A 14253-nucleotide genomic window follows, 5' to 3' on the forward strand; every position below is an offset into this window, starting at 1 on the left:
TTCCAGTCTCATCCTTCCTCTCAACTCTTCAGTCACAATCCTAGCCCCTCCACGCCTTGCATTCAGAGACGCACTACACATCCATCTAATCACTGTCATTTCTGTGTGTCTGAGCCTATGAATATCTTCTTCCTTTACTGCCCTGGTTCCAGTGCCACACAGCATTACACTCCCTAACACATGCTGCATACAAAGATCCCTTAGCATGGAGGGAGAGCCCTCTCAATGTTAGGAAAGGCAGTAACTCCCTGAACTTCCTCCAACCACTTTTTACCCTAGCCACAGAGCTAGAGCTCCAACCCACCTCCAGTACTTAACAGGTCCACCAAGTAACAAAATTCCTACACATATTCAAGAGGCTCTCCAGCAAGAGCAATCATTTCACACCTGACAATCTCAACATGTTCTCCTTGACACGCACCACACACAAAAACCAGCATTATTATGCAGTCTACCTCTAATACCACTACATCTCTTATGCACCCACCTATCAAAAACAGCGCACAAGATGGGGTTACTTCCCACACGCTTGTAGCAAACTGCACATGGCTATACACCCTCTACTTTGACAATACTGCTGTCAGCCTTGAGATATCAGCACTTTTGTTTTATCTGCATTTACTCTCAAACTCTTGTGTCCCAATGTCTCTCTCCATTTCCTAATTATATCCTCTGCATCCCTTTCATTCTCTGCAATCAACACTAAGTTACCAGTACAGGTGACAGATGTGTTTTGTTCATGGTGGATACAGTTCCCCTTAAAACCTTCTCTTTCTCACTCATTAATGGACAGATTACAAGTGTGCTTTGTTCATGGTTGATTATTATGGTTTTCCCTAAGTCTCTCTCTCTCTCTCTCTCTCACAAACCACCTGATCCTCGAATATTCAAACTCGCCAGTGTTTCTAAATTACTGAAAATTAACCAGTACTGGAAACACATGCTGCTACTACATAAAAATGGTGGTAGGTGAGGACACCCATCATCCACTCACTTTATGTAGTGCTACCTTCTTCTTCCTTCATGTCTATTATTCTTTTTCTGTTTCTGCCCTCCTCTCTTCCTATTTCTCCCATCCTTTCTGTCACTATTTATTACTCTTCAGTCCACCTTGGGCGACTGTAGACTAAGTGAAAAGCCAAATGGTTTCCTGTTTACTATATTGGGAGGTAACCATATAGCCAAATAATGGGACAATGTGGAGCCTGCTACAGTGCCCCTGTTATCTGGATGGAGAGATGCATATGAGGCACCACACAGGACACAAACCTAGACACTAATCCCTGTGCCTCGCCGTGGTGAGGTGCTGTCTGCTACATGGGAACATCAGTTCACTGCATGGGATGGCCCTGCAGGGGCAGCTGCTTGCCTGCAGTTGATGGGTCTGCTTAATCAGACAGACTGGGGTAGCACAGCAAATACATACAAAGATAAGAGCAGCAATGGATCTTGAACCTGTACTGGATTTTGACAGCGATGACATTACAGAAAACTTTTATAAAGGTGTCTAAAGGGTAATATTAACTTGGTAAAGAAATGTAACAAGAACAAGCTTATAACTTTACTATGTATGACAGGTACACACTGGCTAAAATACTGGAATTTATAGTATAATTTATAATTTGAAAAATAAACAGCAGCGATCTCTTTGGTTTGCTAAAAGGAGATAGGTTATTTTGCCAAATAAAACTACTCTCTTTTACCAATTGAAATCAATTTTCTTATTATCAGTATTATCTGAATTTGTCTCAAGCTTGTCCGGACTAGATGTGTCTCCTCCAGAAGGTGGGTCATCAACGGTTCCCTCCAAGTGTTCTCGGATCTTAGATGTCTTCCCTAAGCCAAGTTTTGGTTTGCCCTTGTTGAGGCCCTCCAAGAGAACACAGGCCTTGCACACAGACTGGGATGAGATGTGTCCACAACGCTCACACACACCTTGGGTCGGCAGCTTCACACCTTCACGCACAGAAAAACACTCCCCTGTAAAGGGATCAGCCATGTCATAATCATATGTACTGTCAATGAAGTGGTCAGAAGAAGCTCACCATCCACTCATTTAGTGCAGTGCAACCTTGAGAAGGCTATACAGAGTGATATGCCAAATGGCTTCTTGTAATCCAGGAAACCATTTACTACACTGGGTGGTAACCATAACTAAATGATGCCTGGTGGTCTCGCAGGACAAGGCACTCCAACCAGATGGGGCCGATAAAGGTTTACATCAAAGGGATGGTTGGGGCTTACTGCTCACATAATTCCATAAAGGGGCCAGTGAGGCTGGTCATCCTTGTCTTAAATATCAGGACTGTGTAGTCTAACCCCAGGCTCCTACACTCCTTATTGGGCAATAAAGGACTGCATGATGGTACTGTTATCGAACAACGTCAATCATTAACCCATAAACTGTTAGACTGGAAATAAGAAGTTTCCCATGTTTGTTTTCTTGTCTTTCCAACTGATACAGGATGTCATAAAGTATAAGTATCTTGATTTTCAGGTCAATATATGTCATAATTTACCTGCTTGTGTTTTGTCGCGATCATCATCCACTCACTTGATGTAGTGCTCCTTACTTCTTCCTTAGCCTTTATCATTCTTTTTCTGTGCCTGCCCTCCTCTCTTCCTATATCTCCCATCTTTCCTGTCACTTCTTATTGCTCTTCTTTCCTTTACAGGTGGCTTTACATTGAGTGACAAGCCAAATGGTTTCCTGTGAGCCAAGAAATCATTTACAACGCTGGGTGGTAACCATATAACCAACCCATACGTGCTCCCTACGTGTCAACAAGTGGGTTGGTGGAGGGTTAGTGTCCCTCCCCGTCAAACAAATAACTGAGTCAAATGGCCACCCCTTAAGGGATTATGGCATCTGTTGACAGATAGATAGATAGTGTTTTGAAGTTCGGTAATTTTGGACCACCAAAAAAATACAGTATGCATAAATATTGTTTTTCAAAAGACCAGATTTATAGGTATAGCACAGAAGACAACACACTGCAGTATGCATGTGCAGAATTTCAGGTCAACATTTACTATAGTTTGGCAGTAAAGAGCTTGGATATTTTCTATATTTTGAGGTGGGACTTTAGCAAAAAAGCAGACACCAGGAGTATTCATCATAAATAATTTCTATGAGTACCATACGAAAGAGTTCAAGCATAAATATTATGAAGCACAATATCAGCCCAGTACAGTATATATCTACCTTGGTATAGCCATGTTGAGCTTTTAAAATTTGGTGGGCCGGACATTGACCTTCCATCATACCACACAGTGACTAATGAGGCACAAGTTGGGTAAGCTGTGAGTGGCTGAAAAGGCTCCAGGTGCCTCTACATGACATTTCAAGTCATTCATCAACAATCTGCCTGCCCAAAAGCATGGAAAATTGCATTTTCAATCTGATGCTGCAGCTGTATATCACAGTGCACCTCAGAATGGATGGCTGTACACTGCAGTTATCAGGCTAACAAAATATAATGTTTTATTCCATGAGACAAAATGATGCTTCCAACCACATGCTGTTCTAATGCATGGTTCAGATACACTGTACACAATAGCTTTCTGTATTCACTACTGCATAATGTAGTTTTGATAAATTTTACAGCAGTGTGCTGCAGTAATTCATTATACTATTTGTTACTTCAAATATTTTTAAATAATTATCTCTGCCTTTTTGGGGAAAACTTCACTGAGCTGTGGGTATAAGGATATGGGGGATGCCAAGAAGAAGGTAGCTAGACAAGGCAACTGAATGTATCAAAAAGCAATGTATGAAAACAAGGAAAACGAGGAAGTGATGACAGAGAGAAATGCTTGGATGAATTATGTAGGGAGATGAACTTGTCTACCACCAAGTGCCACATGAGTCACTTATGTTGCTTTCACACATACAGTATTTGTGTTTGTGCAAATTAATTAATTCTTCCACCAATGGGGATCCCTCCTTAGCTAAATAATATATGGCAATCCACTAACTCAATGTAGTGCTGCTCTCAGAAGACTACCCTTTCCTCTCCTTCCTTCTTTCCTGCCTTCCTCTTCTGTCCTTCTTTCTTTCCTCTTCCTTCTATCTACGAGTGACTCTACATGAGTGGCAAACCAAATGGTTTTTTGTACAACAGGAAACTATTAATATGTTGGATGGTAACCATATCACCAAACTATGGCACCTGGTGCTTTGGTGGGTAATTAAGGCACTCCAGCTGAACTGAGCCTGCGTAAGTTTATATCCAAGGAGTGGTTGGGGTTTATTGATCATGTAATGCCACTCAGGGATGAGTGAGGCAGGTAATTCTCATCTTACATGTGATGATCAACTTGCCTAGCCCTGGTCTCCCATGCTCCTCAAGGGGCAACACAGGATGAGATGATGCATGGATGGAACAGGAATAATGTAAAAGGAAATACTGTCCTTGAATTAAGGGGGTTTATGGAGATTTTAACTCCTTTGGAACAGAGAGGTCTATCCTAAGGAGATTAAAACTGTCTGATGGTTCTGAGAACAGAGTAAAACCTCATCTTGGGCTAACTGGGGGCAGACCCACTCTGACAAGAGCAAAAGCACAATGCAACTTAGCTTTCACAACATGAAATTTTCCAATGTTATCCAATACAGTACAGGGGAAAACATCCATCATCATCCATCGTCCAATCCTACGTTGCCCCATGAAGAGCGTAGAAGCCCGGGGCTAGGCAGCTGGTCCTGACATTTAAGATGAGAGTGACCAACCTCACTCATCCCTGAGTGGCATTACGTGAGCAATAAACCCCAATCACCCCCTGGATATAAACCTTCACCGGCTTAATCCGACTGGAGCACAATAATTACCCACTAAACCACCAGGCGCCAAAATTTGGTTATATGGTTACCACCCAGCGTAGTAAATGGTTTCCTGGTATAGAGGAAACCATTTGGCTTATCACTCAGTGTAGAGTCACCCATTTCACTATAATTAGGCCTCACACTGAGTAAAATAAAGTACAGTATATATATATATATATATATATATATATATATATATATATATATATATATATATATATATATATATATATATACTGTATATATATATATATATATATATCGTCACCCTCAAAGAAACTGCCTAAGTCATCTTTTCTACTTTTCAGGAAATTGAGAAAAACCTGTCTCATTTTCTTAATTTTCAATGACTTACGCAGAAACTTGAGGCGCATTTTAGACCACTCACACCCTAGACCTGGCAAAGGAAGCTGTACCAATAGGTGCGCCATGTGATGAAGAATCGATTTAGCCAAAATCCAGAAATATTGTAGCTGAAAAATGACTTAGGCAGTTACTTTATGAGGGTGACGATATATATTGTACAATGAATTCTGGGAAGACAGAGCATAAATCTGGAAAATGATAGATGAGGAAATTCTATGTAAAAAATGGTATATCAACATATATCCAAATCTCTACAGTTACCTAGCTACAATTACTAATGACCTTATGGACAAAAATAGTCTCCCTTATCATTTCCCCACAATGCCATCATTAACTGTAGCTCTGCAATGGTTGACAATTGAACCCATGTTGATACAGCATTTTTTACTTGGAAATCCCTCATCTATCATTTCCCAAAGCTATGCCCTTTTCCCCCCTGAAACTCCCTGCAGGCAGATCATATTTTGTTGTTGTTGTTGTGTAACCCCAGTCTGGTTGAGATGACCCAAGACCTGCAGACAAGCAACCATTCCTGATGTCATCTGGCACAGTGCCTTACCATAATGACATGCGGGGGAGAGTGTGGTTGGGTTCCCGGATGAATGTTGCATTTCCATCTCTCCAACCAGCTAACAGGGGAACCATAATAGGCTCCCTATTACCCTGTTATTTGGCTATATGGTAAGCACCCAGCACTGTAAATGGTTTTCTGGGTACAGGAAACGATTAGGCTTGTCAGCCAGTGTAGAGTCACCTCAGGAAGAAGTAGGCACCATTATATCAAGTGAATGGATGATGCTCATCACCAACTACCACTAGGAATGGGGAGTGTATTTTGCACAAGAAAAAACTTACAAATGAGACAAATAAATGAATGATTTATGGGTTACATCCAATTTTAAACATGAAAATGATCTATCTCACAGGTGTCACAAATGACATACTGGTAATGGATATGAAACTGTGTGGGTGGTATCATGTACAACAAAGGTGTCCAGTTTTTACAATGGTGAACCACATGACCAGAAATCCTTTTTTTAGTGTGTGTGTGTGTGTGTGTGTGTGTGTGTGTGTGTGTGTGTGTGTGTGTGTGTGTGTGTGTGTGTGTGTGTGTGTGTGTGTGTGTGTGTGTGTGTGTGTGTGTGTGTGTGTGTGTGTGTGTGTGTGTGTGTGTGTGTATGTGTGTGTGTGTGTGTGTGTGTGTGTGTGTGTGTGTGTGTGTGTGTGTGTGTGTGTGTGTGTGTGTGTGTGTGTGTGTGTGTGTGTGTGTGTGTGTGTGTGTGTGTGTGTGTGTGTGTGTGTGTGTGTGTGTGTGTGTGTGTGTGTGTGTGTGTGTGTGTGTGTGTGTGTGTGTGTGTGTGTGTGTGTGTGTGTGTGTGTGTGTGTGTGTGTGTGTGTGTGTGTGTGTGTGTGTGTGTGTGTGTGTGTGTGTGTGTGTGTGTGTGTGTGTGTGTGTGTGTGTGTGTGTGTGTGTGTGTGTGTGTGTGTGTGTGTGTGTGTGTGTGTGTGTGTGTGTGTGTGTGTGTGTGTGTGTGTGTGTGTGTGTGTGTGTGTGTGTGTGTGTGTGTGTGTGTGTGTGTGTGTGTGTGTGTGTGTGTGTGTGTGTGTGTGTGTGTGTGTGTGTGTGTGTGTGTGTGTGTGTGTGTGTGTGTGTGTGTGTGTGTGTGTGTGTGTGTGTGTGTGTTTTCCAATACTGGTGAAGTACCAGTACTGAACAGCCTGCTAACTCTTCAATGATAATGATTTCCTTGCCATTTTACAAAAGCAATGGAAGCAGCAGGATGATGGTTAGGCCATACTAACCTGATAGTCCATGTGTGGTATCTAATAAATTATTAGAAGTGTCAGGCAAAGTGCACCCTGAGATAAGGTAGGCTGCACTTGGCCTGTAAACTGCATATTGAACACCTAGAGCCAAAGGGCTGGAAGTGAGAAATGAATGATGAGTGAATGGATACAAAGTCTACTTCAACTTTTCTCTTTATGGATGCTGTATATGCCAAAGAAACAGTGGAACACCATTACAATGATAATTTAACAAACTCACCAGAGTGAATTATGTCAATAATGGATGTTGCTCTGATCTTCTCCAGGTCCTTGAGGAAGGCACGGGCATGACCACGGTAGGCATTAGGTGAGTATATACATTCTGTGGAAAAGTAGTCCAGCTTCTTAAAGTATGCATACATCACAATCTCCTTCTCATATGTGTACTTGAAGGGCTTGGATCTAGCAATGGCACCCTCAGAACCCTGGAAAAGAAGATGGATCAGTGTTAATGTGTTGGAGTCATAATTATAAAGGATTCTAACTGGCTATTAGGTTGTGGAAAATTTTTCTCTACTGAGAGCAGTAACCGCATACTTCTTAATTATACCTGTTAAAAGACAGAAGCAGAAGATTTAACCACAAAATGATGGACTGATAGTTCTAAGTGGTTTTGAAACTCAAGACCTAGCACTCTTTTTGTTGGTTAATGATCCCTTCCAAATACCAATGAATAAAACATTACTGTACCTGACATCATATACAATTATATTATAATTAAAGTGTACATAATTTATACTGTATAAAAAAAAAGATAATATAATAGTTAATGCTGAGTTCCATGCATTAAAATTTATGTGTCAGCATCAGTTGACATGGAATTTACTGGTCAGAAAACGTAAAGTGGCCCAATAATATTAATACTAAACTGATAGTGGTTTGTATGTAAAACTAAGACGAGCTCATAAAGTTAAATTTGTTGTTAATTTCATGAAGAAATAAATTGTAGTTTTATTTCAGCAAATGATTAAAGTGGCAATTCCATATCAGCTGGGAAGGAGTTGCCATTTTTTGTCCGCACTCATTATGTGTAAGACAGCAAAGAAGTACCGATGATCGTAGATCTGCCAGACACTACCGGTATATATTCCCACAACTCATGTCCAAGCCCATCGTCATCTGAGCTTCAGCACTACTCTGTTCGAGAGCTGTCATTTCTACATTTACTGGTCAGTAAATTAGGCTGATTTACAGAACTGGGGTGGTTGAAAGTGGTAGGTTGGCCAGACAGATTCAATGCATCAAAAGTTATAACAATAGTAAAGAAGCCTCTATAGCAGTTACTGGTAACTACAGTATTATCACAAATACTGTAGGTTCATTTTTTATATTCTGTAACTTTAATATTGACATTAGTTTGGCTGTGAAGCCTATGGCAGCTGTATAAGTGAAGACAAATGTATCTATTGTCCATTCATCCACCCATCATATAATCCTGTCTTTCCCCATGTGAAACGTAGGAGTCTGGAGCTAGGCAAGTTGGTCTTGAAATTTAAAATGAGAGTGACCAGCCTAACTCATCCTTGAGTGGCATTACATGAGCAACATCAGGGCAAATCAGATTACCTCGGTGGACCAGACTAGATCAATTTCAATGTGAATATCACCTTTTTCTGGGGGGGAGGGGGGGGGAGGTATTTGGGTATCTATCTTCAAGAGCAATATGGCAAGGATGAAGCTAGTGCAACTGGTTTCAACAAGATGAGGGAAGAGTGAAGTGTGTAAAATCTGGGAAATGTAAACACAGTGGCAAACTTTGGGTCTGAAAAAATCTAGCTTTGGCAAAGTTTCTTTCTTTGAACATAATGTCAGTCAAAGATAACTGAAATTTTGTTAGATTATCTAACAGTGTCTGAAGTTGATGTGGAACATAACAAAATACAATAAAAACAACAGTGGCTGTAATAGTGCATGACCACTGTTGGTCCAGGTTCACCCCATTGTGTTTACACCTTATCAGGGTGAACCTGGACAAATACAATAAATGTATGTATGTGCGTGCGTATGTGTTAGGTGGGGGCGCTCACCATCCACTCACTCAATGTAGTGCTGTTCTCGGGTGTCTGCCCTGTCCCCTCCTCCATCCTTCCTTCCTTCCATCTTCTTCTATCTTTCTTTCCTTCATTCTTTCCTCATCCTTCTGCCTATGGGTGACTTTACACTCCCTCTTCTGTCTTTCATTCCTTCATTCTTTCCTCTTCCTTCTGCCTGTGGGTGACTCTACATTGAGTGACAAGCCAAAAGGTTTCCTGTACACCAGGAAACCATTTACTATGCTGGATGGTAACCATATAAGCAAATTTTGGCACCTGGCAGTTTAGTGGGTAATTATTGTGTTCCAATCGGATTGAGCCGGTGAAGGTTTATATCCAAGGGGTGGTTGGGGTTTATTGCTCACGTAATGCCACTCAGGGATGAGTGAGGTTGGTCACTCTCATCTTAAATGTCAGGACCAACTGCCTAGCCCCGGGCTCCTACGCTCCTCATGGGGCAACGTAGGATTGGATGATGGATGGATGGATGGATGTGCGTGCGTGTGTGTAAGTTGCACTTTCATGCATGCACAGGCACACATGTGAGTTTATAACCTACAAGATAATCATGAAAAGTAAGAAAGCCATGTAGAAACAGAATGCAGTGAAAGAAGGAACCAATGCAATCTTCACTATGTTCCTTTCATGTTTTGTCATTACGATACTTATCCTACTGTTTAGCCTATGCAAGATTACTTCAGATGGCCCCAGTAAACAAATAAAATGTGATAAATATCGTTTGAATGAATCTTGATAAGCTTTAAGAAGTGTAAGATCTGTAATTAACAACTTAAGGTATTGGTCCATGTCTGTCCTGGTGGGTGGTCCAATTTTGCCCTGGAATGCTACATGAACTGGATCACATACTAGCATTAGTAACACAGTAATAAGACAGTTATTCAATGTAATTTATACATATTCTACATCATTATGTAGGCATGATACCACAACAGTATGAACAATTTTCAACCCAAGGCTTACATGTTACTATAAAGTTTGTTATTCTGTGGTATGATTTGCTCTGGCCAGTGCCAGGGAGAGTTTATAGATTCAGCCCCTGGAATTATATATGCAAAATTATACAGCATTATCTATCTATCTATAGCCTGACGCCCTAATCCCGCAAAAGGGTGGCCGCAGACAAAACGCCTCCAAGTCGCTCTGTCACCCACCATTTGACTACCCTCCCCCCAACTCACCCCCCCCTCCCTCATATACCTCTCAACTCCATCCCTCCACCTCATCCTCGGTCTACCTCTCCCTCTCCCTCCCTCCACCTCACCTACATACACCCTCTTGGTCAGTCTTTCATTCTCCATTCTCTTCACATGTCCAAACCACCTCAGTGTATTATACTGTGCCATATTATAAGGTAATTCAGTGTTACCATGCCAGTTCCTTTTCAAGTACAACATCAGGTATTACTAAATTTAAAGAATAATACGTACTGATTATTCCTACCTCTGCTTGTAATATAATAAAAGTATCTTCTCTTTGTTCACAAAATTTCCCTGATGTTACGGCACTGGCATCAACAATTTTCTAAATCATACTTTCTGATTCCTAACAATATTCAGTTGTTTTAATATTACAGCAAGTTCCCATGATCCAGATTCTCCAGCATAAAGCAATCCATTATATCAGATATGTAAGGCCCCTTCCATAGTATATCTAAACACACTGTTGTTTTGACCCCAGACCTATTTGGACGTGACCTCAATGGAAGGTGGGCTGAAGCTGCCCTTCTCCTGCAATCCATCATCCCTATCAGGAAATAGGGAGGGACCTAAGAGACATTTGTATAACCTGGCCTGAGCAGACAATTCTGAAAAAAAAAATAAAGATAAAAATAAAAAAATAAATAAATAAATACAGTAGCCTGAAATTCACTAATAACCATACCTATAACTTAAGATGATACCACCAATACCAACACAGTACATCAGCACATTCCTACTTTGTATAAAGATTACATACAGTATTTTAATGTTATTTACCTATCATAGTACTGTGTACCAATTTCAGTTGTACTAACTAACCACAGAGGAAGTACACTTAGATGGCAGAATGAAATGTAACCAGTATTAAGCAGAACAATACAGAACTGTGGTGTAAAAAAATGCTCATGTGCATTTTTAAAAACTGGAAAACAGCTTTGTACTGATGAACGCAATGCCTATGTGCATTCTTGCAAAAGCTGCATCACTGGTGGATAAATTTGCTTGAAGTTCTTAGTGTGTATTTAGGCCTCCCAACCTTACTCTAAGCAGAGACCACCGAACTGTTATAACAATTGGAAGTTTCTAAAGTCAGGTGTTCACCAAAGTGTTAATACAGCAGACTTAATTTCAGTGCACTGTATCAGTTTGTTGCAGTTCACTGCACAACAATGGCCTCTTTTTAACTTCTCCACTTTTGATTTGTTGGCTGCAAGCCTATTTCACCTGGCAAGCAATATGTGATAAACTAATCTTTGAATAATATGAATATTACCACTACAAAGTGAAAGTGAAACAATTATTCCAAGTGAGACTGATGTTAAGGCAATGGTAGCCAGACTGACTGTAACAATAGCAGTGCAGCGCTGAAGCCGGGCAATATCTCCTCGCAGGATGTTCATGATGACAGTCTCAGCAATATCATCTGCATTGTGGCCAGTCACAATTTTGTCCACACCAAGCAGCACTGCACCACGATCTAGTGCCTGTCGTCGGAACACACCACAGAATGTGCAGTTGTTCTTCAGTCCAATCTGTAATTGATAAAGCACACATGAACTGCAAACTTCTTTACCTACACTCAAGAAGTGGTGGACAGGGGAATTTCTTGCTACATGATCTGAAAAGGGACTGAAATGGATTGATGAGGTATGTATGAAGATGCATTTGACAAGGGCTATACCCTCCTTATAAGCTGGCAGTCATTAGAATTGCTCAGACCCAACAATGAACATGAAGCACAATTATAATGAATCATCATTCATCCAATCCTACATTGCCCCATGAGAAGCATAGACGCCCGGGGCTAGGCAAGTTGGTGAAATATACGAAAAATATGTGCAGATAGTATCTTGTGAGGCTGAACCATAATAAGTGAATCAGTGACATGACTCATTTTACTGGACAATGGACATGCTGTCTGAAAGTTCTTTTACTTTTGTACTTTTTCTTTCATTGCTTCTGGATTCTACCTCCCCTTAGTTAGTTTGGAACTAGGGGTAGCAGAGGATGTGTGGATCAAATATTTGCTGTAAAAGAGATGGTCAAGAAGGCATGTGAGGACTATAAGGTGTTTATGGCATTTATGGATCTGGAAAAAGCACACGACAAAGCAGACAGAGAAGGATTGTGGAAGGCTTTGCACATGCACGGTGTAGATGGTGAGCTGTTAGGTGCCGTTATGAGTTATTCTGATGGTAGTGAGGCATGTGTAAGGGTAAATAGACATCTAAGTGACTGGTTCACAATCAATGTGTGAGTGCATTTTTTTTTTCTTTTTTAATGTTCCCCCATGCTAGACCTTATTAGATCATATAGCCCAGCTAGGTTACAGGAGGGCACTACCCCTCCTAGCATGGCAGCTACTGGGCATTGCTCAAACTCATGATCCCTCGATACCAAGTCTGACACTCTACCACTGTGTCACCCTGCCCCCAATGCGACAAGGTTGTGTGATGCCCCCATGGTTGTTCAATATATATATATGGATGGGGTGATGAAAGAAGTAAAAACACGAGTAATGGAGAGAGGGAAGGCGTTGGTAATGAATGGTAATGGATGGAATATCTCAAATTTGTTGTATGCTGATGATGCAGTGCTACTTGAAAATACCAGACAAGAGCTTCGTAGATTAGTGCGAGTTTTGTAGATGTCTGTGGGCATCATGCCTTGGGAGTGAATGTAGAAAAAAGTAAAGTGATGGTTATTGAGAGAGAAGGTGACTCCCAGTGTGATGCTACTGTGCATGGAGAGAGACTGGAATTGGTGAGAGAGTTCAAATACCTGGGCACAGTGATAGAAAAAAGAGGAAAATGTGCAAAAGAAGTGGAAAGCAGAGTGACACAATGAAGGAAAGTAGCTGGTGCTATGAAGGCCTTGATAAAAAACAAAGGCTTGAGTGTTGCAGCAGCAGGAGGCTTACATGAAGGAGTGTTGGTGCCAGCTTTAACATAAGGATGTGAGACTATGGTGTGGCATGAAAATGAAAAGTCAAGAGAAACAGCAGTGGAGATGGAACTGTTGAGGAATGTATGTGGAGTATAGAGAGTGGATATGATATGGCATAATGTGATTTGTGAAAGATGCTGAGTCAGTAAGTCTGTAGACATCAGAATTGAAGAGAGTGTGCTGAGATGGTTTGGTCATGTTTAGAGAATCAATGACAACAGAGTGGTGAAAAAGGTATATCTGAGCAAATTTGAAGGAGGGAGGAGGCAAGGTAGGCCAAGAAGGTGGATAAGTGAGGAACAGGGGTATGGAAGTAGGGACTGACAAGAGACCGAGCTGGCTGGATGAATTTTGTGTGGAGAAGCATATAACCAGGGATTTGGCACCTCATTTTAATGTGACAGCATTCAGACTGACTCTATCAGATGGGTATATGTGAAGCTAAGGAACATGGTGAAATTTTTTTTTTTTGTCTATATGATGGAGCCAGGGTTCCATGGGCTTGAATGATGAAAGAATGGAAACACGGCCTACTGAATTGGGCAAACTTAAGCTGTCTGGACGTTGCTACTCCGCACCCTGCCCTAGGGTGGGAAAGGAGGTCCGAATGCTGATGACGTTGATGATGAACTAAGGTTAAGACGACAAAAACGATGATAATGGAAATGATGATGATGATAATGAAGAATGTTAAGTGACTCAGTAGCTGCTGTGAATAATGTCATAGTAAGGACAATATAGGACCCCAACATCTCATGACAACTGGTATGTAGGATCCAGAAAGGCCTACACATGTCATAACTTGTCAAGTTAATTAAGAGGCGTTGCTCAGTCAAGTGCATCTCTGCCAAAAGAAGCTAATAAGTTCTACCAGCTGTTACTGTTTTGCCTCTTCAGTTCCATACCTCAAAAACCCATAAGTTTATGTACCATATTATGCCATCTTTTTGACCAACCACAAATTCAATCAGCATATTCATTTGAAAGTACCAATTTCATCACCCAAACTGTATCCAATCTTTTCATGATGCCATAT

At 41.0% G+C, this 14253-nt stretch overlaps 1 protein-coding gene across 3 annotated transcripts in view; it reads right to left on the bottom strand.

Annotated features, from left to right (window-relative positions):
* Nucleotides 1-1580: 1580 nt before the first annotated feature.
* Ctu1 (Cytosolic thiouridylase subunit 1) overlaps nt 1581-14253 on the bottom strand; it is a 154419-nt gene continuing 141746 nt past the window's right edge. For all 3 annotated transcript variants that reach the window (XM_080267320.1, XM_080267319.1, XM_080267321.1), the window contains 3 exons: nt 11615-11803; nt 7239-7443; nt 1581-1980 (listed from right to left, as the gene is read on the bottom strand). In XM_080267320.1, the coding sequence (XP_080123446.1) occupies nt 1700-1980; nt 7239-7443; nt 11615-11803 (675 nt within the window). In that variant the 3' untranslated portion in view covers nt 1581-1699. The remainder of the gene's footprint in view (nt 1981-7238; nt 7444-11614; nt 11804-14253) is intronic.

The sequence above is a fragment of the Coenobita brevimanus genome, chromosome 23 (assembly GCF_032717465.1).
Source record: "Coenobita brevimanus isolate Jiangsu-jjx chromosome 23, ASM3271746v2, whole genome shotgun sequence".
Taxonomy (NCBI): Eukaryota; Metazoa; Arthropoda; class Malacostraca; order Decapoda; family Coenobitidae; genus Coenobita; species Coenobita brevimanus.